At 48.2% G+C, this 25,768-nt stretch overlaps 1 protein-coding gene across 2 annotated transcripts in view; it reads right to left on the bottom strand.

Annotated features, from left to right (window-relative positions):
- LOC102451188 (butyrophilin subfamily 1 member A1-like) overlaps window positions 1-25,652 on the bottom strand; it is a 38,239-nt gene extending 12,587 nt beyond the window's left edge. The window contains exons 1-5 of one of the 2 annotated variants that reach the window (XM_089771146.1): window positions 25,329-25,652; window positions 19,348-19,422; window positions 17,483-17,830; window positions 8,879-9,160; window positions 1,121-1,228 (exon numbers count right to left, since the gene is read on the bottom strand). In XM_089771146.1, the coding sequence (XP_089627272.1) occupies window positions 1,121-1,228; window positions 8,879-9,160; window positions 17,483-17,830; window positions 19,348-19,411 (802 nt within the window). In that variant the 5' untranslated portion in view covers window positions 19,412-19,422; window positions 25,329-25,652. The remainder of the gene's footprint in view (window positions 1-1,120; window positions 1,229-8,878; window positions 9,161-17,482; window positions 17,831-19,347; window positions 19,423-25,328) is intronic. The other variant, XM_089771147.1, reaches the window with a different exon arrangement.
- Window positions 25,653-25,768: the final 116 nt, after the last annotated feature.

Here is a 25,768-nt window from a genome sequence, read left to right as displayed (position 1 = left end):
CTCTGGAGGCAGCAAGTGCAGGGAACAGCAATACTGCAGCGTGACCGTTGTGGGGCAGCCGCAGCAGAAACACAGTGGCCACCTACAGATGGGGTTCTCCACCCTGCAGCCCCCTGGACTAGGTAAGTGCCCCTAGCCTCAACTCTCTGGCCCAGCCCACACCCTGGAAGACAGATGGGGGCTCCAGGAGCCATGGCCCAACCCGACCCCCACCTCATAAGGCAGGTGGGGGACCTAGGAGCCATGGCCTGACCCAGCCCTCACTCAGAACTTAGGCTGGGGGGGGGGGGGGGGGAGACCATGGCCTGTCCTGGCCTCCTGTCCCTGGAACACGTGTCAGGGCCAGGAACCATGGCACATCCTCTCCCCATCCCCCCAGTAGCCACTGGGGGAGACGCTGTGATCTGCAGCCCATCACCACCCCAGCTTTTCTGTGGGGCCCAGAGCCCTGGCCCTCCCCTCCAGACCAGCGATACCTTTACTACCATGGGAGGCTCCAGTAAGCCCCCTGCCCTGAGCTCCCTGCCCAGCTCCCCCTACCTCTGCCCTAAGTCCCATCACATACCCAATCCTGCATTCTCCACCTCCTACCATCTTCCCTGACCCCCTGTCCACACTCATGCATCCTACCACACCTTGAGCTCAGCCCAGCCCCTGCCTTCACTTCTGTATCCTCACCCCCTGGTCACAGTCCTCCCTCACATTCAAACCCCTGCCCCAACTCCTGAACCCAGACCTTTGGCCTGAACCCTACACTCACCCAGACCCCTGCCCTGACTCCTGCAACACATACCCCTTTCCAGAGTCATCCCACACCCTCTGCTCGAACTCTTGCATGCCTACCCCGCCCTGAGCCCACCACCATCCAACGCCCTGCCCTATAAAATTATTTAAATAAATCTTATATATTTTCTTTTATTTACTCTCCCCTCCCCCCAAAAAACTTATCACAGTTAAGGACCCAAAATCTCACTTGGGGGGGTGACACCAATGCATGGCACTGGAAATCATCTCAGCTGGGTATAACTGGCTGTGGATGAGCACGGTTGATGAAATGAAGATTTGGCTCTTCGCCAATCTTTCCCCTAGCACACTGCATTCTTCCTTCTTGTGACTTTACCTTTTGCTCTGCATAGTGTCCAGATGCCATAGCTAGGCAGGGCAATGAGAAGAGGAAGGATCACTGCCAGAGCCACTATCCAGGGAGAGCCCCGTGGGAAAAAGAGAGCTGTAAAAGAAAGTGTCATTGACTTAGGAACGAACATGCAGAATGAAGACAGGACATTCAGAAAGTAGTGACAAAGTGGTTGGTAAAAAAGAATCTCACAGGGAAATACAGTGTGAAATATGGCTCCTTTAACCTTTATTATTAAACCAATGAAATTCCAAGTTCTAATCTATTTACTAAAAATGGTTAATTAGTGAAAAGGAAGATATTAGTGGTGGGGAGGACATGGCAAAACTCCATTTCACCCATCGCCTGTTGATGTAAGTTAGAGCAGCCCCATGGCTTCTTAAGCAGAGGTCAGGCTGAAACCAGATCAGAGATGTCTGACCAGTTACTGAGGATGCACAATCCTGTGCTCAGCCACACAGGGATTTTAATAACACCAAAGCCTGAGTCTCAGTGTGAGTTTGCACTGCAGTACAGACATACCCTGTATGGTCCTTTCTCACTGGAGGCAGGGGTTTCCTACTGAATCTGGAATCACTAAGGAGTGATTGGTACAAAATTCCACAGAAGAGGCAAATTCTCCAGACCTTGTACCTTGACCTTCTAGGGAATAGGGAGAGGGACTAGTTTTACCTGTTTCCAGGAGGCTGGGGGACAGCACAAGACCTTTGGAATAAATAGCTGTTCGAATATATGCAAGAGTTAGGGCTTTTTTCCTGAGTGAGCATATAGACAGAACACTTGACCATGAGTTCCAGTCGTATGACCTCCATTTCCCAGGGGCACAGATGAGTATCAACATGGAGTGTGAAGGAAATCTTGGACCTCATCCATGCATTGGGAAAGCAATCCATTCTCACAGAGCTCCAATCCAGCAAAGGAAATACAACTATTATGTGAAGATGGCAAAGTCCATGGTGAAAAAAGGATATGCCAGGGACACCTAGCAGTGCCAAGTGAAAATAAAGGAGCTGAGGCAGTTCCACCAGAAGACAAGGGAGGCAAATGGATGGTCTGAAGCATAGCTGCAAATATGCCTCTTCAACAATCAGTGGCATGCGAACTTGGGGGGGGGGGGGGGGCGACCTGCTTCCCTAGCCAGACCATGGAATCTGTCCAAGATACTCATCAGGGCAGCAACATAGCGGAGGAGGACAATGACAATTGTCAGCTGGTGAGTGGTGAGAGCCAAGAACTTTTTATAACTTTGGAGACAATCCCTTCTTCTCAGGATCTCTCACAGGTGGGCACTGATCCCAAGGAGGGCATTTTTGGTGAATTCACTTTTTTTCTTGTTACAAATGGGTTAATGCAAGTGGATGTGATGTGCCGCATGCTCTGTGTCTACACAGCATGGGGGAGGCCCCAAAACAGCTTGTTAACATGTCTGGAGATGAATGAGAATCCTTCCTGCACATCTCCATAAAGCTCTCATAGAGGAACTCTTCCATCCTTCTCACAAGGTTTCTGGAAAGGCCTGCCTTATTCCATCCTCCATGGTAGGACACTCCACCCCTCCCCAGGCCAAGCCAGTAGTAAGTGGTCTGGTGTCATTTCAGTACAAAGCTTTGTAATACAAGGCCCGATTTCTGGCCACATTCAATCAGCATCCACTCCCTATCACTCTGTGTGATTCGGAGAAGACTGATATCTCACATGGCAACCTGGATGAAAGAGGAGGAGAAACTAGTAGCTGCTGCATCTCCTGCTAGCATGGCTTCAGTCTCTAGAACATACACCTCCTTCTTCACTTCTGGCCTTCTATGGGATGGGAAAGTAGCACTGTCCCAGGAAGAATAGTGTTCTGGACACAGAGGAAGGAAGCTGTGTGGCCCACCTCCCTGCCCTGCCAGCACAACTGGACCCCATGCCCCCTCCCACCACAGGATCATGCTCTGGCAAGCCTTCACGAGGCCTGCCTCCAAACTGTATGAGTCCAGATGTTCCTTTGTGAACTCTGTTGTGTACTTGCTGTACAGTTGCCACTTTAAAGTATAAATTTGGCCTTGCACAGAACACATCTCTATTACTTTTATGGAGACCTTTGCTGTATGTTAATGGATTAGGGTTAGCACAATGCCCCCCCTGTTACAAGGAGAATAGCAGGCTGTTTGCTGCATACACCTCCAGCTGTCCACCTGGTGCAGATCCCCAGGTGAAAACGGACAAAGGAGGACATGTTTAAAGAGCAAGTACAATGAGGAATATGCTGCTGGAGACGATGCAAGTGAAGTGGCAGGAGAAGAAAGTGTGCAGAAAACTGCAAGGGAAGCATCAGACAATGTCTTTTCATCCTTGATGTCTGTGATGGAGCACCTGGAAGTAAGCCTGGAGAAGATCACCCTGCATCCTGTGTAGAACAACTTTCCCTCCTCACTCAGGCTACATCTATACTGCAGGCTTCTTGTGCAAGAAGAGATCTTCTGCAAAAACTTCTTGCGTGAGAGCATGTCCACACTACAAAAGCGCATCGAAAAAGCAATCTGCTTTTGCGCAAGAGTGTCTCCACACTGCATGGACACTCTCTCGAAAGGAAACTCTGATTGCCATTAACAGAATGGCCACCAGGGCACTTGTGCTTTTTTCAATTGCCTCTTTTTTCACAACATCCCCCCCACTCCTCAATCCTCATCCACACACACCTTTTTGTGCAAGAGCTCTTGTGTAAAAAGGAGTTATTTCCCATAAAAGGAGGAATGCCTACACTGCAAAAATTCCTCTGTTTACTTGTGCAAAAACACCCTTGATGTGTGGACCAACGAGTTTTTGCACAAAAATCTCTGTAGTGTAGACCTAGCCTCACCTCACTCTTCCACAGCTCCCTACCCTGCCAGATAATGTTTCCCTTTCCTCTCACAAAGATTATGGAGCACGCAACAGGCTGCTACTACAAAAAGGGAAAGTTGTGTTCACTGAGGTCCAGCCTAGTCAGTAGATTCCTAAACCTTCCATTTAAATGCCCCAAAGCACATTCCACCACCATTCTGCCTCTGCTCAGCCTTTATTGAGCTCTTCCTTGCTGGGGTATAGGCTGCCTGTGTAGGGCTTCATGAGCCAGGAGAGCAAGAGGCATGCTGAGTCACCCAGGATCACTAGTGGCATTTGCAATTCTCTGACTCTGATTTTCCAGTCTGGGGGAAAAGTCCCAGCATGCATCTTTCTGAAGAGGCAGAAGATTCAAAAGATGTGCACGTCATGCATCTTTCCCGACCATCCCACATTGATGTCAGTGAACCAGCCCATGTGATCCAGCAGCACTTGCAGCACCATCGAGAAGTGTCAAGGTGGTTGGGGGCTGTGACGGGCTGTCACTGACCCGGGGGCGGGACGGCCAGAGCCCCCACCGGCAAGGGGCTGGCAGCCAGGCTCGGATCCCCCAGTACTCCCCCAATGCGAGCCGGAGGGGGCGGTGGACTGGGGCACTACCACCGCGCCTGCGCCGGCAGCATGAGCACGGCCTGCCCCCGAGGCCCCGCCCTCGCTGGGCGGGGCGGAGGAATGCGGCTGCCCGGCAGGGCCGCACGCTGGGACATGCCTGGAAGGGGCGGGGCCCCGGACGGCGAGGCGGGCCGATTCAAAAGGGCCTGCCGCCAACGGAGCAAGGGGCAGGCTCCTCGCGGTGGCGGAGGAGCGGCCCCCGCCATAGGACGGAGCCCGAGCGCCATGCCGCACGGCTGTCGGCCCAGCGCTGGTCACGAGGCCTCCGGGACAGCCACTGCCCCTGGCGATCGGTCATCCCCTCTTCGGACGGTGGACGGACCCCACCGTGCCGGACCAGGAAGGAGCGGGACAGCCAGGGGCGAACCGGGGCCAGAGAACCCACCCCGGAGAACTCGCTCAGACACCGGACGCCGCAGACCGTCGAACCAAGGTAGGTCCAGGGGCGCTGGGTGTAATCCGCAGGAGGCACCCGGGGGAAGGAAGGAGCCCGGGGCAGGGCGCTTTTGGCAGCCATGGGTGGGCGAGCTTAGGAGGGAGTGAATCCTCCCTCCCCCCGTTCACCGCACCAGGGCACTAGCAAGCCCCAGTGCCCAGGGCCCCAGGCTGGGACCCGGAGAGAGGGTGGGACCAGGTCCTCCTTCCCCCCCTGCAGGAGCAACCCGCTCCCAATGACCCTAGCAAGGAGAACTACGAGGTGGACCCCGCAGGGAGGGGAAACCCAGGCCAGGGGCCAGTACCTCACCCCGCTTGGACAGGTAACTATCACAGGGTTCGCTGACTCCCCCTTCCGCCTGGGAGGGGGTGATCACACCCAGACCAGGGGCCCCTAACTGGGACCCGGGACCCGACAAGGAACCAAGAAGGGGTCAGAGGGTTCGCAGATCCCCCCCCCCTCGGGAAGGGGGTGATCGCACCCCGAACCCCCTACAGGGGCCAATATGAGGATGTGCATTCCATCTATCCACCATTAGGGCAACAAGATAAACACCATCATCACAATGATGCACAGGGGGAACCATGGATGGGGGTTCCATGTTCGCACTGCTCTGGTGTCTGCATGAATAACCAAGGCCAAAAAAGGTGTGAAAAGACTGGTTTCCGTTGATCTCAAGCAGGGGGGAAGAGATGAGTGCATTATGGGATGTGGATAACATGAACCCAGAACCATCAAATGAACAGTTTTCATCTCAGCCTACAATGGGAGCATAACCCAGAATGCAAAGTGGTGCAGGCACTGCAAAATAGCTACCTACAGTACATCACTCTCAGTCTGTGTCTACACTGGGCCACTTATTCCGGAAAAGCGGGATAACTTGCCAGCTGTCTACACTGGCCGCTTGCTTTTCCGGAAAAGCAATGACGATCTACCATAAAATTGTCAGTGTTTTTCCGGAAAAACTATGCTGCTCCCGTTCGGGCAAAAGTCCTTTTCTGGAAAAACTGTTCTGGAAAAGGGCCAGTGTAGACAGCACAGTAGTGTTTTCCGCAAAAAAGCCCCGATGGCAAAAATGACGATCGGGGCTTTTTTCCGGAAAAGCTCGTCTACATTGGCCACGGATGCTTTTCCGGAAAAAGGGCTTTTCCGGAAAAGCATCCTGCCAATGTAGACGCGCTTTTTCCGGAAATACTTATAACGGAAAACTGTTCCGTTTTAAGCATTTCCGGAAAAAGGTGCCAGTGTAGACGTAGCCTCAAAGTCAATGACAGTATCCCTACTGGGGAAGTGCTACTTCAAACTATGTTGAATTTTTGCACACAGTGGGGACTTGCATCTTTGGCTTTATAAAATCATGTGGTAAGAAACAGATCTTAAAAAATTCGACCTTATCTTGTAGTGTAGACATGGCCTCAGTTTTAACTCTTTAATGAAAAGGGAGTTTTGTCATAGTTTGATCTGTAGGGGGGGGGAGCCATAGTGCAGCTGTTACATTGTTGTGATATTTTCAGATGCAGTCCAAGCAGCAGTGTTGAGATTTTGACCAGGGCACTTTTATACTGTTCAGGAAAAATTACTTAATTGGCCAGACTTTTTTCAAAAAATGCTCAACACCCAGCAGGTCCCTGACACACCAGAGCCTGGGGAGTCCTGGGCTAGTAGATTTTGTGCCCCTCCCCAGGTTCTGGGGTGGGGACAAAAGTGAGGGATTCAATATGTGGGAAGGGGCTGCCAGGAAGCAGGGCTTGGTGTATAGAGTCTGGGTGGGAGTAGAGTGCAAGAGTGGAACGAGTGCGTGAGTACGCTGGGGGTGGAGGGTCTAGGTGGTAGGAAGGTATAGAGCAGAGTAGAGATATCGGATGTGGGTGGAGGAGGGGGCGCACAGCTCCCTGGAGACATACACAGATCCATATCCTAAAATGCATCTAAGCCCTGCCCCTGCTGCTCCTATTGGCCACAATTGTGGCCAATGGGAGCATCAGAGGGAAAGGCCTCTACACAGCACTTTGTTGCCTTTCCATTTCAACAGCTGGGGTAAGGGGGGTGAGCAGCAGCACACAAAGCCATCCCCCCCTCCCCCGCCAGGTAGAGCCTGTGGCTCAGATCCAACCCTGGCTTGCATGATTCTGGCCTGTGAGACTTGGGGCTCCCTTCCTTTCAATAGGGAACTGGCATGGGTGCTCCAGCTCTGCAGGGAAGATTACAGGGAGGACAGTACAGGGCTGCAGCACCAGAGCAGGTTCCCCAATGCCTGGGGGAGCCCTCAACCTTAGGGGGCTACATCCAAGAAAGCTGGAGGCCAAATCCAGCCCTCGGGCCATAGGTTTCCCACCCCTAACACTCTCAGCTCCTACTGCAGATAAGCCATCCTGATGTTTTTCACCTTGAGTAAACAGATTCAGTTAACCTGAGGTAGTTTGTACATGCTGTCCTGGTTAGTCCACAGACAGTATATAGAATTAATTTTTAATCACCAGATATAGCCAAAGAGAATTGAGGATGCTCAGAACTTCACTAATAGGAGACACTTCCGTAAGTATTCCCACCAATAGTTGGAGTGTGCTAATAAAGTTTGCGGAAGACACAAAGTTGGGAGGTATTGCCAATTCAGTAAAGGATCGGGATATCATACAGAAAGATCTAGATGATCTTGTAAATTGGAGTAATAGTAATAGGATGAAATTTAATAGTGAGAAGTATAGGGATAAATAACAAGAATTTTAGTTATAAGCTGGGGACACATCAGTTGGAAGTGATGGAGGAGGAGAAGGACCTCGGAGTCCTGGTTGATTATAGAATGACTATGAGCCACCAATGTGACATGGCCATGAAAAAGGCTAATACGGTCTTGGGATGTATTAGGCGAGGTATTTCCAGTAGGGATAAGGAGGTGTTAGTGCCGTTATACAGGCATTGGTGAGACCCCATTTGGAATACTGTGTGCAGTTCTGGTCTCCCATGTTTAAGAAGGATGAATTCAAACTGGAACAGGTACAAAGAAGGGCCACTAGGCTGATCTGAGGAATGGAAACCTGTTTTATGAAAGGAGACTCAAGGAGCTTGGATTGTTTACCTTAACCAAAAGAAGGCTGAGGGGGGACATGATTGCTCTCTTTAAATATATTAGAGGGATACATACCAGGGAGGGAGAGGAATTATTTAAGCTCAATATTAATGTGGACACAAGAACAAATGGATATAAACTGGCAATCAGGAAGTTTAGACTCGAAATTAGACAAAGATTTCTAACCGTTAGAGGATTGAAGTTCTGGAACGGCCTTCCAAGGGAAATAGTGGGGGCAAAAGATCTATCTGGCTTCAAGATTAAGCTAGATGGGTTTATACAGGGAATGGTTTGATGGGATAACATGATCTTGGCAACTAACTGACCTTTCACTATCGGTGGTAAATAGGCCAATGGTGGGATGATAGGAGTTACTATAGAGAACTTTTTCTTGGGTGTCTGGTTGGTGAGTCTTGCCCACATGCTCAGGATTCAGCTGATCCTGGGGTCAAGAAGGAATTTTCCTCCAGGGTAGATTGGCAGAGGCCCTGGAGGTTTTTCGCCTTCCTCCGTTGCATGGGGCATAGATCACTTGCTGGAGGATTCTCTGCATCTTGGGGTCTTTAAACCATCATTTGAGGACTTCAGTATCTGAGATATAGGTGAGAGGATTATTCCAGGAGTGGGTGGGTGAGATTCTGTGGCCTGCATTGCGCAGGGGGTCAGACTAGATGATCATAATGGTCCCTTCTGTCCTTAAAGTCTATGAGTCTATTCCCCACAACATCTTCAACAGCTCCGTCTATCCACGCACAGCACTGACCTGCTATGGAAATTGTTGATTCTCTCTCCTGGTTGAGTAGGGGGTTCCAGACATGGCAGGACACTTTCTGATTGGATTCTTCTGTTATAACAATGGTAATCTCTGTCTGAAACAAGCCGCTGGTCTCTGGGAATATTTTTTCAGAGATCCCTGGTAAGAGCTGCCCCTGGAAATCTCTCCACTGAGCCTTGGGCTCTGGGTACCATCCAGATGATCGACACACCAACCGGACCCCTCCATCCTGATGTCCCTCCACTGAGATGTCAGGGCTGGAGCCCAGACCTAAAGAGGAATTAAATTAACTGATGTTAATTCTACCATACTGGGTTATCAGTCAAATGTTTCATAATAGTATCTTCACTAATTTCCTATTGAACTAATAGTTGAATAAATGTCATAGGCCAGTTAAGCAATGGATTCTGACTGGAACTGGGGATTGTGGAGACAGCCTGGGAGAACCCCCCTCTGGGAATTGGGGGGGGGGACAGATTCCGGTGAATTAGGAATGTTTGGGACACCTGGAAGATATAACCTGATAGATGTGAGGAGGAGATGAGGTATGGTATTGTTCTATCCACTCTCTAGACCTACTCCAGAGCCTACTGAAAACAGCGTAAAGTTTCATGATGTTCTGGGCTTTGGATTAGGTTCTGAAAGAGCTCTGTAATGTCAGACTGAATTGGTTAGAGAGACCACTTTTTGCTTTAATATGACTGATGCTTTTCATTCTCAATACATCTTGAGAGTATTTGAGTTTAAGAGCTAGTCTGCTCACAAACTAGCACCACTAAACGACACCGGTTTCAACTCACATCTTTAGCTCATTCAGAACAGCGAGTAGTGCTTTGGCACCTTAGGGTACATCTATACTGCACGCTTATTTTGGAATAAGCTATTTTGGAAGAAAAACTCTGAAATAGCTTATTTCAAAATAATGATCGGATCATCCTGGAGCAGTGGGGCAACCAGAAATGGCTCCAGAAGATCTACACAACAAATGCCCATCAAACCAGCACTGAGCTATTTCAAAATAGCACATCCACATTCACTGGATGCAGAATCACATTTAAGGCCACCTGGAAGCACTTTGGACAGGGCATCAGGACTGCACTCTCTTTGTAGAGCTACTGCCTGAGGCTCTCTAAGGCTGGTACTTAAAGGGACCCCCTGTACAGTTGTGCCTCAGGCTCTTCACTTTTGCCTACCACCTTGAGGGACAGCAAAGCCTTCTCTGTGCCTACTCCGGTTGCCCTTGGGGACACCTCAGCATTCCAACCGTGGAGTCAGACCTGCCTCCAAGCAGTCGACAGCTCTTCTATCCAATGCTGCACCGCATAGCACAATTACCGTAAGCTGCCTTCGAGGCCCTGCAGGAACAGGACCCCCAGTACATTGTGGGGCACTTCCTCTCCTCTCTCCAAGCACTGCTCATACAGCTCAACCCCTCCAACCCTTCCCTATGCACTGTGCACTGCTGCTACTGACAAATGGATACCGGTTCCAACTGGTAAGATTGGATCATCCTGGAGCGGTGGGACAACCAGAAATGGCTCCAGAATTTCTGCATACAGAAGGCACCTTCCTGGAGCTGTGAGGGTGGCTCACCCCTGTCCTCCGGTGATGGGACATCCACATGAGACCTGCCATCCTCTCCAGAAGCAGGTCATCATTGCACTGTGGGAGCTCGCCATGCCAGACAGCTACCGATGCACTGGAACCCAGTTCGGTGTGGGGAGATTGATCGTCAGGGCACTCATTATGCAGGTATCACATTATCGGGCTATTAATCCAAGAGGGTGGTGAACTGCTGGAATGGGGAACCCTAGGGAAGGGAGGTGGTGGTGGAAGCCCCCTCCCCAGGAGGTTTTTCAGTCCCGCCTTCACAAATCCCTAATGGGGGATGGGGCAAATTGAGGTTGCTTCTGGTGTGTGGGGGCAGGGGGAAAAGGAAGGAGGTTATTATCAGGGAACTCCCCAGGGCCTTGGCACCCCTGTGATTCTCCTTCTGCAGGTGGTGAGGGCCATCAACACCATCCTGCTGCATGGGGTCATCCACCTCGGTGATGTGGACCTGATCACTGCCGCCTTTGTTGCCATGGGCATCCTCAACTGTGTGTGGGTGGGGTTGAAGGGGGCACCAACATCCCCATCCGGGCCGCCAGCCACCAGGCATCTGAATACATCAACCGCACAATAAACCACACTTTTTGTTTTGAAAGAATATGCTGGTTTTCTTTAATTGAGAGTAAATGTGACTGGGAAAAGAACCTGGCGGGGAGCAGGAGAGACTCAGGGATTGGACAGGGTCTGGCATCTGCCTCAGGTGGTCCTACTGCCTCTTCTGCGGGGCCCTCAGTGGCCACGGGGTGGGGCTAGGAGGAGAAGTCATAGGATGGGAGGGGGATCAGAATCAGGAGTCAATTCCAAAAATTCAAGGAATGTTCTAGGTCTCACTGGGCAGTTGATTTGAGAGAAAATTGATTAGCCCAATCACAACTTCAAACCCCTCTGCAACGGTCCAGATAATTGGTTGGTCACATCATTAGCAACCTCCAGCATAGCTAGTGTGTCACACACTTTGCATCTTGTGTAGACAGAGTGCATGGAAAACATAAGTTCCTTGCATGCCTCCCTACTGGCCACACATCACTGACCCATTCCCCTGTATTTCAGGAAAACCCTGCAACTTCTCCCTATCTCCCCCATGCCAGTGACTCTATTTACTGTCCCGTTTCCATGTCATCAACACCAAGGTCCCCATCCTTCCATGGTGTCTGGGTGTCTCTTCTGCCCCGTAGACTGGAAGGTAGGGTTGATGGCTGGTGCCATCTCCCCGATCTGGAGCAGGTATTGGGGAAGCAGGAGACTAGAAAGGAGGAAGGAAGGAAGTTTCCATCTCTTTCCTCTCACTTTAGCTGCCTCTGCTGGGTAAGTATCCACCCAAGGGCTCCCAGCAGAGAGAATAATTATTTCTCTTCTGTCACTGGAGTTGTTAAAATGGTAAACTGTATTGGGAGGATGAGCAGAGCTGTTATGCTGCAAGGTGTTAATGGGTACCATGCACAGATAACAGCTCCCTATGTTTTCCATTTCTCTCCTTTTCATTTTCCAGGGCTGTGTCTACATTGGCACCTCTTTCCGGAAAAGGGCTTATTTTCCGGACAATCGCGTCTAGACTGGCGCTTTTCTCCGGCTTATCCCCAAGCCAGAAAAAAAGCGGCAGCCAAGTAAATGCAAATGCCGTGGGGGATATTTAAATCCCCCGCGGATTTGCAATTCCGACTCATCTCATTAGCATCCCTTTTCCGGAAAGGGGTGCCAATGTAGACACAGCCCAGGTGTTCAAGATCTACAGGATTCTGGCCTTTGATGCTAAGAAAATTCTTTAAAATTTTGGTATTGATTGGAGGTGGCATCCAGAAGCTATTGTGTTACAGATTGCAGGACAGAGAACTGCTATTCACTGGAGGGTGAGGCCTGCACAGAAATTAGAGGCCCAAACTGAGATCATGATGTCAGTGTGCTGAATTCTCACCGACTGCAGTTCTATCATGTGTGCAGATCAGTGTTCCCTCTGAGGTGTGTGCCTGCACAGCCATGAGCATAAAATTCTAAGCCCGCCCACCTCTTCCACAGAGCTGCACAGCTGCATTCACCTTCCTGCTGGACCTGGAAGGTGAGTGGTATAACTGCTCCCATGGCCAGGGGTGCATGGTGGGTTATATGATAGTTGCTGTGCCAGAGAGGGAAATCAGAGCTACAGGTGGGTGGGCAGGTTGCTGGATCAGGGGTTAGAGCCATGGTTGCATGGCAGGCGGGATGGTGGTTGTTGCTAGGATACTTCCGCTCCAATTCTGCCAGCATAGCTTTCTATGCTCACACAATCATAGTGATGTCCATTTGCAAGCTGGGACCTTCCTTGATCATAGGTATCATGAAAAATGTTCACCTTTTTCTTACTTATTTGAAATTAGCCACTGCCAGAGGCAAGATGCCAGACTAGATGAACCATTCATTTATTTCTGCCTCTACACAGGAAAATATCTAGTTTTTGCTGTGTTTTGTTTTAAATTAGATGAAGAGTGAAATAAAGAAAATGTAGGTTTTTTTCTGTAAATGAAAAAAAAAGCATAAAATAAGAGTGTTTAGAATTAACAATATTTTTTAAAAACTGAGGTTGTAGTGAGCCTGTATACCTAGATATGTAATTTAAATTATTACATTCTGCCATACCTACTATTTAAAAATTATGACCTGGATATTCTCTTACCAGCATCCTACTGTATAGAGAGAGATTATCCAAAGTCAGGGAAGATGGGTTAATGTTTGTAAAACAACACTGACAAATACTGTTTATTGTTTGACGGTGCTCTGTGTATCCTTAGAAGCCTCACAATACAGATAAAACAATGAATAATGGGGCTTGAGTCTCTTGTTCCCTAGAACATTTTGCACTCGAGTGGCACAAAGGTACCCTTAAGGCAGTGATCTCACTTCCCTACACGGGTCTTATTCCCAGTGTAGGTAGAGTACTCACTATCTTGCTTAGAGCCAATGAAATGGCTCAGTGGTGCCCTTTCTTAAAGCTCCTGAAATGGGGCACTGGGGAGGAAAATTAGAGCCGTGCTACACATTTAAATATATATGGTATTTGTTAGTAACTGGCGGGTGCCATGGCGGCTCACATCCCAATACGAGCACATGATCTCAGTATTGGTGCACAGGAAAAAAAAAAACACTCCACTTCAAGATGGAAAATCTTAGCGGGAATACTATTGCAGATCCCTCCTTTTCTCTAAAGACCAGGAATAACCTGCTACACAGTCCTGGAGATTCTGACACACTGAGCAGGAGTAAGGGAATCCGTCTTCCTTTTAATAATTCTATGAACAGGCTTGGTGCAGCAGGTGTATATTACAGGAATCATTTAAAGTCGATGTGAGCCACCTAATTGACATGCCTGAAGGATAAAAGCTTCCTAAGAACATAAGTATGACCATACTGGGTCAGACCAAAGGTCCATCTAGCCCAGTAGCCTCTCTGCCAGTGCCAGGTGCCCCAGAGGGGGTGAACTGAAGTCAACGATCAAGCAATTTGTCTCGTGTCATCCATCTCCAGCCTCTGACAAACAGAGGCCAGGGACACCATTTCTTTCCCCTGGCTAATAGCCTTTTATGGACCTAACCTCCATGAAATTATCTAGCTTCTCTTTAAACTCTGTTATAGTCCTAGCCTTCACAGCCTCCTGTGGCAAGGAGTTCCACAGGTTGACTATGCGCTGTGTGAAGAAGAACTTTCTTTTATTAGTTTTAAACCTGCTACCCATTAATTTCAGTTGGTGTCCTCTAGTCCTTATATTATGGGAACTAATAAATAACTTTTCTTTATTCACCCTCTCCACACCACTCAATTTTATATACCTCTATCATATCCCCCCTCAGTCTCCTCTTTTCTAAGCTGAAAAGTCCCAGTTGCTTTAGCCTCTCTTCATATGGGACCCGTTCCAACTCCTAATCATTTTAGTGCCCTTTTCTGAACTCTTTCCAAAGCCAAAATATCTTTTTTGAGGTGAGGGGACCACATCTGTACACAGTATTCACGATGTGGGCATACCATAGTTTTATACAGGGGTAGTAAGATATTCTGTGTCTTATTTTCTATCCCTTTCTTAATAATTCCCAGCATCCTATTTGCCTTTTTGACCACCACTGCACACTGCGTGGAAGTTTTCAGAGAACTATCCACGATCACTCCAAGATCTCTTTCCTGATTAGTCATAGCCAAATTAGCCCCCATCATACTGTACATATAGTTGGAGTTATTTCTTCCAATGTGCATTACTTTATACTTATCCACTTTAAATTTCATTTGCCATTGTGTTGCCCAATCACTGAGTTTGGTGAGATCTTTTTGAAGTTCTTCATAGTCTGCTTCGGTCTTGACTACCTTAAACAGTTTAGTATGATCCGCAAACTTAACCACCTCACTGCTTATCCCTTTCTCCAGATCATTTATGAATAAATTGAACATGATTGGTCCCAGGACTGACCCTTGGGGTACACCACTAGTTACCCCTCTCCATTCTGAAAATTTACCACTTATTCCTACTCTTTGTTTCCTGTCTTTTAACCAGTTCTCAATCCATGAAAGGACCTTCCCTCTTATTCCATGACAATGTAATTTACTCAAGAGCCTTTGGTGAAGGACCTTGACAAAGGCTTACTGAAAATCTAAGTGTATTATATCTACTGGATCGCCCTTGTCCGCATGTTTGTTAACCCCTTCAAAGAACTCTAAGGGTATGTCTCCACTACCCTCCTAGTTCGAACTAGGAGGGTAATGTAGGCATACCGCACTTGCAAATGAAGCCCGGGATTTGAATTTCCCGGGCTTCATTTGCATAAGCGGGGAGCCGCCATTTTTAAAACCCCGCTGGTTCGAACCCCGTGCAGCGCGGCTACATGGGGCTCGAACTAGGTAGTTTGAACTAGGCTTCCTATTCCGAACTACTGGTACACCTCGAACCAGCGGGGTTTTAAAAATGGCGGCTCCCCGCTTATGCAAATGAAGCCCGGGAAATTCAAATCCCAGGCTTCATTTGCAAGTGCGGTATGCCTACATTAGTTCGAACTAGCGGGGTAGTGTAGACATACCCTAATAGATTAGTAAGACATGATTTCCCTTTACAGAAGCCATGTTGACTTTTGTCCAACAAACTATGTTCTTCTATGTGCGTGACAATTTTATTCTTTACTATTGTTTTGACTAATTTGCCCGGTACTGAAGTTAGACTTACCAGTCTGTAATTGCCAGGATCGCCTCTAGAGCCCTTTTCAAATATTGGTGTCACTTTACCTACCTTCCAGTCATTAGGTACGGAAGCCAATTTAAAGGATAGGTTACAAACCACAGATAATAGTTCTGCAATTTCTCTTCCTGCGGTGACATGTACCCAATCAATATGGGGATAATTAAAATCCCCCATTATTATAGAGTTCTTTATTTTGGTACCCTCTCTAATCTCCCTTAGCATTTCAATGTCAGTATCACTGCCCTGGTCAGGTGGTCGATAATATATCCCTACTGCTAAATTTTTATTATTGGAGCATGGAATTACTATCCATAGTGATTCTATTGAACATGTTGATTCATTTAAGATTTTTATTTTCTTTGATTCTACATTATCTTTCACATACACTGCCACTCCGCCACCCACACGACCTGCTCTATCCTTCCAGTATACTGTATTTTATATCCCGGTAATGATTGTGCCCCACAGATTTTCCTCATTCCACCAGGTTTCAGTGATTCCTATTATGTCAATCTCCTCCTTTAATATGAGGTACTCTAGTTCATCCATCTTATTAGTACGACTCCTAGCATTTGTGTAGAAGCTCTTTAAAAAAATTGCCACTGCTTATTTGTCTGCCCTTCCCTGATGCATTGGATTCTTTTATATGCGGTTGTTTGTCTGCTCTGGCCCATGGTTTGTTCTCTCCCCTCCTCTCTTTCTGACTACAGCCTAGAGAATCTCTATCAATGGATTCTCCTCTAACAGAAGTCTCCATCCGATTTACGTGCTTCTCCGCACCAATCGGCTTTCCTCCCTCTCTCAGTTTAAAAATTGCTCTACGGCCTTTTTAATGTTCAGTGCCAGCAGTCTGGTTCCACCATGGTTTAGGTGGAGCCCATCCTTCCTGTATAGGCTCCCCCTCTCCCAAAAGTGGCCCCAGTTCCTAATAAATCCAAACCCCTCTTCCCTACACCATCGTCTCATCCACGCATTGAGACTCTGAAGCTCTGCCTGCCTACCTGGCCCTGCGCGTGGAACTGGAAGCATTTCCAAGAATGCCACCATAGAGGTCCTGGATTTCAGTCTCTTTCCTGGCAACCTAAATTTGGCCTCCAGGACATCTCTCCTACCCTTCCTTACATCATTGGTACCTACATGTCCCACGACCACCGGCTCCTCCCCAGCACTACACGTAAGTCTATCTAAATGCCTCGAGAGATCTGCAACCTTCGCAGCAGGTAGGCAAGTGACCGTACGGTTCTCCAAGTCATCACAAACCCAACTATTTATGTTTCTAACGATCAAATCACCCACTACTAACACCTGCCTCTTCTTAACAACTGGCGTTCCCTCCCCCTCAGAGGTATCCTCAGTGCAAGAGGATACTGCAACATCCTTTGGAAGGAGTGTCCCAACAATATGATGGTTTCCCTCTGCTCCCATTGAATGCCCTGTTCCCCTGAGACTTTCATCCTCCTTAAGCGCACCGGGGCGCTCAGACTGGAAGTGGGACAGTACTACAGTGTTCTGGAAAGTCTCGTCAACATAGCTCTGTTTGGAATTGAATTCAAAACATTTAATTCCAAAGCAACATTTAGAAGCACTCTCAGGGTACAGAGCAAGTCTGATCTGGTAAGTCCTCTGACCTGTCCTCAGCGAGCAGGTACTAACACTCCTGGGAAACTACTGGAAACCAAAAGAGAATGCAGAGCACTGGCAGGCAGAGAAACCACAAGCACCCTTTCACCAGAGGCCTCAATCCACTGATCACCCTTTCTGAAGCAAAACAAGCAGACACGCAAATTACTTACCTGTCACCTGCAGGATCATTGAGGCTTCTTGATAAAAGTTAAGGGACTGGAAAAAGCAGTTGTAATGGCCCTCATCCGAGAGCTGGATATCACGTATTCGCAGGGAAACACTTCCATTGGCGATGTTATCTCTCAGTAGCTCTGTCCTGCCTTGATATTCCTGCATCTGCTTCTCATATTGATCCTGGCCATCATGGTACAGGTGCACAACTGGAGAGAACTGGGATCGGTACCATCTCACCTCCATGGCCTGAGCACTCGTCCTGGGGGAGAGGTGGCAGGGCAGGATGGCCTCCCCCCCTACAGATGCTCTGATTGGATGGTCAGGTCCAGTCACTGTGAACTGTGCTGTGATGTTTTATGAGAAAAAAGGAAATTAAATCCAAGAAGGGATGAAGGGAGTATTCATGCAGCACTAAGACACACAGTAATAGAGTGTCATGCTTTAGAGTGTATGACACATGCCAATGTACTGTCCTACACATATGAATGAGGGCAGAGTTAATCTGTGAATTTTAGGTATTACTTATATTATCTCTGAATATGGCTCAACACTTTTCATGGGCCTGCTGGGGATAAGGGGATGGGGAGGGGTGTGGATTCTCTGAGATGCTTTTTCATGCTGCTGCACTGCAGGGATCACCCCAGCTGCTGTCACGGATGGTGTAAGGCAGGGCTACTAAACTTTGGAAGCACTGGGGGGCCATAATGATACTCACAACACATGGCAAGGGCCGCAACTTAAGTGTGGTTGCATACACATGCAAATATATATGTAAATAGCTTCTTTCACACTGACGGGCATAAATACAAAGATTAAGGCAAGACTACACAACACACAGGCCCCATTTAAGTCAGTTCTGCTGATTTTAATGAGGGCTTTCAATTAATGCAGAGCACAATTAACGTGTTAATTTTTTAACAGGTTAATCAGACTTTTTACAGCAATGCCCCTTTGAAATGCCACCGCTCCATTTTAAAGGGGCAGCATGAGCCAAGGCTCCCGAGGCATTGCCCCTTTGAAATGCTGTGGCGACAACATGGAGCCTGGGGTCAGCTGAAGTCTTTTTATTGTTTAATTGCACGATTAATTGTGATTAATTTTGTTAATTGCTTGACAGTCCTAATATACAATATTTACCTGATTTCCACCCATATGTCAGCACTTTTAATGAGTAATGACAATCCAGGAATTTAACTACTAAAACCCATCTCAACAGAAGATCATTATATTGATTACTGTTTTGTTTTGACTCCCACCCACAGGCCGTGTGTTGAGCCCCCTGTACTCAAACTGCGCCATGGGCCTGTAAACATCGTTGCACAACGCATAAGGGATCAGTCAGCAAAGGCTTTCCTTGCTGACCAATCCCCGTCTTGACTGCCGCTTTGTGCCAACAAACAGCTGAGCCAGCACAATGCAGCGGCCATTTTTATTCCAATGAAGCGAGGGATATTTAAATCCCCACTTCATTGACGATGTTGGTATATCTAATTTACATGCCTCTGTCGGCAGAGGGATGTAGCCTAGACATACCCTCAGAACAGCGACTCAACACTGACCTGTAGGGTTCTGTGTATTATAGTCCCATTGAAACTCTGCAATTTTACTGTTGCCCCAAGTGTAACAGTTGCACAGTTCCAAAAAGGAGTAGTATTAGAATCAAGTTGCTAGGCCTGAAAAGACTGAGGAGAGGTAGTAACCATGGTTTTTAAGGACTCAGCTGTACCTTATGCTTTCACCATTCCTATAAAGAGCAAACTGAGCAAAGAAGGTTTATACGGCAAAGCAGTGATGCCAGATGGATGGCAATGACCAACCATAGCAATAGCAGCAAACCCAGCAAGGAGGCCGGAGCTCCTACCTGAGGCCAGCCTGGGAGCCAGCAGAGCCAGGCAGAGTACGAGGTAGCCAGAGGAGAACATCATTATCACTGGATCTGGGGAAGCAGAGAAATAACAAAGCAGATGGTGAGTGAGTGGGAGTGTCAGCACCACAGGGCGGCGGGGAGGAGGTAACAAGCCTCACTGCTGCCTGGCATCCACCAGAAAGGAAGGGATTTCCCCACAGGCCTGGTCTGCCCTGGCTCTGAGCAGGGTTGGCAGTCGCTATGGTAACACCCAGAGCTGGTGGCAATCGGGGCTCACTCCATGGCTGCCCCACTGGAGCTGTTTGGTCGGTTTAGATTAAATCTTGTTGATTTCATATCAACTCTCCAATCTGGCAAAGTCATTTTAAATGTTTGAATGCAAAGCCTATTGTGTCAAGTTCTTGCAACCCCTCCCAACCCGGTGCCATCCACAATTTGTATAGGCATACTCTCCACTCCATTATCCAACTCAATAATGAAAGTATTGAATAGAACCAGACTCAGAACTGGCCTCCTGTGAGATCTCATCACATACAGCCTCCCAGTTTGACAGCAAACCATTTCTAGTCACTCTCTGAGGATGATCTTCCGATCACATTATTTGGATGCCATTTCCAGGGCCCTCCCAAACAGTTTTGGTGCCCTACACAACCTATGTGCCTGCACCACCCAGCATAGGAGAAAGGGGGGCATCTGCTCTGCAGGGGGGCTGGCCCCTCCATGGGTAGGAATTACACTCAGGGCTGTGAAGGCAGGAACTGCAGGGAGGAGGAGCTAGGCAGGGAGGCAGCAGGGGCAGGGTCCACTCCCCGCACTCACCAGCAGCAGGAAACAGAGTGACACAGCTGGGATCCAGAAGAACAGAGCAGGCTGGGGCCGAGTCACTCCATTCCCCACCACCACTAGTGAGTTACGGTGTTAGCCTGACCCCTGTTTCAGCACCAGAACCCCACTAGTCCGCCAGGTACACACTTAGGAGAGGGGCCTTGAGGGAAGGGGCCATGCAGGGGCAAGGTGGGGGCAGAGCAGGGTTTGGAAAAATGCCGAATTCCCTCATTGTAGCCAGACAGGAACCCCCCTGTAACATCCATTTTTGCTTGCCTGGAAGCATACAGGGCGCACAGAGCAGTAAGATGCCTTGACAGAAGGCCCAGATATGCTGGCTGCAGTGACCCTGGACAACTGTAAGTGGGGAGGGCATCTCAACTAACTTCTGTTACGTCTCTCAAAATAAAGACAGCTATTGCCATGTGTGAAAGGCCAAAGGGAGAAGAGATTTTGTTAAAAGGAGACACTGACTCAAAAAAGACAGTTACCGGTTCCGTAACACATGTTCTTTGAGATGTGTTGCTCATGTCCAGTCAACATAGGTGCATGTGTCCAGCCCACACATTAGTGCTGGAAGTCTTCCCTAAGCAGTACCCATAGGGGTGGGAGTTCCTAGTGCCCCCGTTGCTGAAGTCGTGAGTAGGGAGAATCATTGTTCCATCAGTGCTGGGTGCTTCCAGAGGTCTGTGCACCGACTCTGGCAATGTGAGAGACCATGTATCATGCCCTGGTCTCTCATGGACAGACCCGTGGGGACACTGAAGCGCTCTCCTCTCGGATGTTGGAGGAGAGCGTGATCAGATCATGCCAGGTCATCAGGGGCCAAGTGTCAGCTTTCCAAGTGCTGGCATGGCACTTATGTCCTGCACAGCATGGAAGGCCTCAGGTGTGGAGGGGAGACAGACCTCCAACACCAAGGTGACTGGACGTGGGGCTCAGAGACTTCTCTGGCCTATCCACAGGCTGGTCACTCTTCTCCCCCTTATCCTTACGAGGTGACTTGTCTCTTCCTGGCTTCCTAGTAGGCTTCGCCAGGGCCACGGGTGACAAACGGCACCAAGCCATTTGTGCTGATGGTGTACCGGGCACCGATACCCAGTGCCTCATCTGACTGCTGGTCTTGCAAAACAAGCATGGACTCCATTAAGAGCACTCTAAGATGAATGCTCTGCTCTTTAATGGTTTTGAGATGGAGGAACTTACAAATTTGACACTTGTCCAAGATGTGTCCTCCTGCCAGGCAACAAAGGCAGTCAGCAGGCAGACTGCTGCCTAGCATGGCCCTGTGGCACAGGCTTTGAAGTTGGGGGAGGGGCGGAGGGAAGGGGCAGGGCATTCCAGTTCCCCAGGAAATGTCTCTTTTGCAGAACAAAATCCAATAGCTCACAGGTACTTAGCGAGTTTGATTAGAACTGCCAACAATACACAGGGAATGCTTGCTGTAGCATTGTTCCAAGCATCCTCACAGCATTGTTCCAAGCACCCTCAATGCTGCAGCATTGTTCCAAGGAGGGAGGGGCTGGGGAGCGTCCTTTAGAGTGCAGCATGTGCGCACCACTCCCGGGGTGCTAGGGACCCCAACCCCTTCAGATACTGCTTAAGGAAAAACTTCAGTCACCAGTGCACGTGGTAGGCACACACACCTAACCTGAATGGACATGAGCAAGCACTCAAAGAAGAGCTTTATATTTCAAATGTTTCAACTCCTTGTCCTCCTTTTCTGTATCTTTGATAAAAGGTTAAAGGGCTGTTTAATGGTGTTTGCGCCATGGGACAAAGCTGGCTGAAATCCCTGTAGACCAAGTCCCAAACATCATTTAAAGCTATTGAATGTTAAACACCTTGATTCTTTGGGTCTGTTTATTCCATCAACATCTGTATAACAGAATATATCATGCAGTCCTAGATTCCATGAAATAGTGACTAGGGTACTTGGGTGATTTTACTTTTTAGAGCTACTGTTCCAGGCTGTCCAAAGGCTCAGAAAGCCATCAACTGTTTTTATTTGCAATATTAGCTCTGTAACCATAAGGCTAGCAACATAGGCTGGAGATTTCAAAACCATCTAGAGCATAGGTTCCCAAACTGAAGAGAATCCCGGGGGGGGGGGGGGGGGGTAACCAGGTGTCCCAACCCCCCCCCCCCCCCCAAGAAAGAGCCTGGTCCACCCAGTAAAAAAAATTCAGAAAATACCATGTGAAATGTCCCATATTTTCTGTTTTTCCTGGCTTGGGTGGTTTTTTGTTTTTTAAACACAGGTCCTGGGAATTACAGGGGCTGTGACTGTTTTTCAGCACCAGTCAGTTTCTTTTTTGGGGGGGTGGAGGAGGGGTCTCAAAAATCAAAAGGGAGGTGGGATACCAAAAAGTTTGGGAACCACTGATATAGGAAATAGTATAATGAATTTGCCTACAGTGGCATGTGGCCCATCTGTGACAGTTAGTCTTACTATTGTAACAGGATCAGGCCACAGGGCTGCTACACAGTGGGGAAAAGGCAGCCTAAAACGAGAGGTACCATCAACCCCTGACCTTGCTTTAAGTTATAAGAAGAGGAAGATGCCTACTGAATTTGGTGGTGCTAGTTCTTACTGTTTAGGAGGAGTTCCTGGACGGACACACACAACTCTGGCACATACCTAGTAGATATTGCCAAAGAACTGCAGCACTTTCAACAATTCAATTTGTAGAAGATGATATGCTGGTGTATGCAGCGCAGCATGGAGTCCGGGGCCAGCAGGGGACTCAGAATCCCCCGCCAACCCCAGGCTCCATGCTGCACTGCCAATTTTAAATGCCACGCAGAGCCAGGGGCAGCTGGGGACTCCCCAGCTGATCTCGGGCTCCCTATGGCTCCCTATGGCATTTCAACCGAACTCGAGATCAGCTGCCTCTGCGTTTCAAAGAGGCAGCCCTGCACAGCTGAACCCGGGCTCAGCTGTGCAGGGCTGCCCCTTTGAAGTACCCTCTCCCCCACCCTTGCTGCCTCTGATAAAGGCAGCAAGGTGGGGGGGGATCAACTAGTCAATTCGACTATCCGATAAGCTTTTTCTTGTTGACTAGTCCTTGACATCCTTAACACAGACAGGGATAAGAAGGCTGAGGCCACAGCTGGTGGTAGACATGGGGCAAGAGCAGATCCCCACATGTGAGGCCAGGAGTGAAATCCAGGTCATGGGACTGGGAATGGAGCCCCGCAAAAAACCTGGGGACTCTACAGCACCACTTTCACCCCTACTTCCTATGCCTATGACTGTCTGGCCTCATAGCTTTCATTAGCTGTAAAGCTGCACAACTGCTTAATTTTGTTAGCGCACAAAGAGAGTGAGATATTTGGATACATAGGCCAATTGTAAATTGTGGTGGTTTTTGTGCTTCACCATGTTTGCTTCCAAAGGAAAAACACTAAAAATCCCTGTTAAATCCATGTAATTAAAAAGAGTCTCAATTGAGTCCAAATTTTTTGATTTTTAAGCCAATCACTTTTTTTAAAAATACATTTTGAGTTTCTATTGTTTGCCATTTGACTTCTGAGTCCTGAGGGTACATTCAAGTCACAATCTTAAACTTTCACCTGCAACTATAAAGACTAGACTTTTTTTTTTTTTTTTTTTTTACTTTAGCTTAAGTCACAGATTCTCACAGACTCAAAACTAGAGCATCAGGGCTTTCAGGAAACAAATGAAAACTGTGAAACTTAAAAGTCACACACAAACACACAAAAAATCACAAGTAATCAAGAGAGTAGACAACACTGTACCTGGCCAGAAATGCTTAAAATAAAAGTGATTTTACAATAGAAAATGGCTTTTCAAATTTTTTATAACTTATTTTTCAACAAAATGGTGCTGAGTGAAAATACTCTTCAAATGGAGAAAGCTAATCAAGTGGATAAAAACATTTTATTTACTCATGTCTTATTTCTTAAAGGAGAAAAGGAAGAAAAATTAAAACGGAAAAAACCTAAAACCTATTTTTGTTCACTAATACATAATTCAAAACTGAAAAATAAGCAAAATATTTGAAATAAAACAAAAAACTTAAAATAACTTCACAACACTACTGTTTTTGAATAGCTGCGCTCCTATAAATTTCCTCTTATTTCCCCTTAAATGGCTTTTTAACCAGCTGCAAATGATGTTACACTCATCTAGTGAAAAGTAATAGAGCGGTAGCTGTGTTAGTCTGATCATGGTAAAAGCGGGTTTTACCCCAAAGCCAGGGCCAGATTAAGGGGGTGGGCAGCTGCTCAGGGTGCCAACCTATGCGGGGTGCCTGATGGTATCTGTAAGGGGTGCTGCATATCCAATTGCAGCTGTAAGGTGCACAGCGCGCCAGGGGGCGGGGCCGTGAATGCGCTGTGCACCCGGGGGTGCATGCATCACATGCCCGCTGTCCAGGGCACAGGAATGGCTCAAGCTGGCCCTGCCCAAAGCTCATGATTCCAGAACTTTGTTAGTCTCTAATGTGTCACTGGGCTATTCATTTTTAATGTTGTTTTAGTGTGGAGCCATCCAGTCCAGTCCTCTGCCCAAAGCAGGACCAACCCCAACTCAATTATCTCAGCCAAAGCTTTGTCAAGCTGAGATTTACACACCTCTGGGGATGAAGAGTCCATCTACTCAGTGACACTCTTGAACACACGATCAGCTTTAGATATATGCTTAATTCTCACTGAGATGAGAAAGAAAACAAGCTGCAGTTTTTCCTCTTCTGATTGATTCCGAGCAGGATTTTATTTTTTTGTACAAAAGCAAAAGAATTCATCCGCCCAGTCAGGAGACGGAAAACTGCAGACACAGAGGGCAGAAAGCAGCTGAGTTTGTGCAGTAAATTACCTATATTCAACACACGGGACGTTACGTGTTACAGATCTCTCCATAAAACAGTATCGGGCGCACTTGAATAAAACTCAAAACAAAACAAAAACCCAACTCCAAGCTGGAAGAGTCTCAAGTAACATTGTGCCGAGTAACTAGCCTACAGCGTATGTGTCCAGAAACCCCAGTGAATGCAGCAGGCGCTCGGCCAGCTCCGTGCCGAGTGCTGCAAATTAGCAGGGGATTATTCACGTCTCGCGTTTTAATCATCTGGCCAAGTACCGCGCGTTAAAGGCTGGAGACAGCCCCTCCCTGAAGCAACTTTTACCTGCCCGGTGGGATCGCCCGAGGAGTTTAACGCCGCGCGGGTGCGGCCAGACCCCAAGCCCGTGGCTGGGGCAGCGTCATGCTCGCTGGCCGCTCCCCGGGCCAAGCTGCCCCGCTACGCCCGGCTCCCGAACGGCCGCGGGGGGTTCCCGGGGCCCTTGTTTAGCTCCGGGCGCGCCCCGGCGGAAAGTGAAAGTAACAATGTGAATCGCGTCATTTCCGATCTGTCCCGCGGGGCCCCTGGCGCCTTCTCTTAAAGGTGCCCGAATCCAGAGAGAATCTTCTCCCGGCTTTTGCTGAATATAATAAACTGAACAGCAAACAAACACACACACACCCAGCAACAACAAAGCCCCCCCCCCCTTTTGTTCCCAAAATCCATTTCACGCAAGGTGCTCAGAGGGAGAAGGCATCAGAGAGCAAACTCCCGCACATCTATGA

Source organism: Pelodiscus sinensis, chromosome 19, assembly GCF_052426305.1.
Source record: "Pelodiscus sinensis isolate ZL-2025 chromosome 19, ASM5242630v1, whole genome shotgun sequence".
NCBI lineage: Eukaryota > Metazoa > Chordata > Testudines > Trionychidae > Pelodiscus > Pelodiscus sinensis.
Note: the sequence above shows the minus strand (reverse complement) of the source record. Positions and strands in the feature narration are given on the sequence as shown.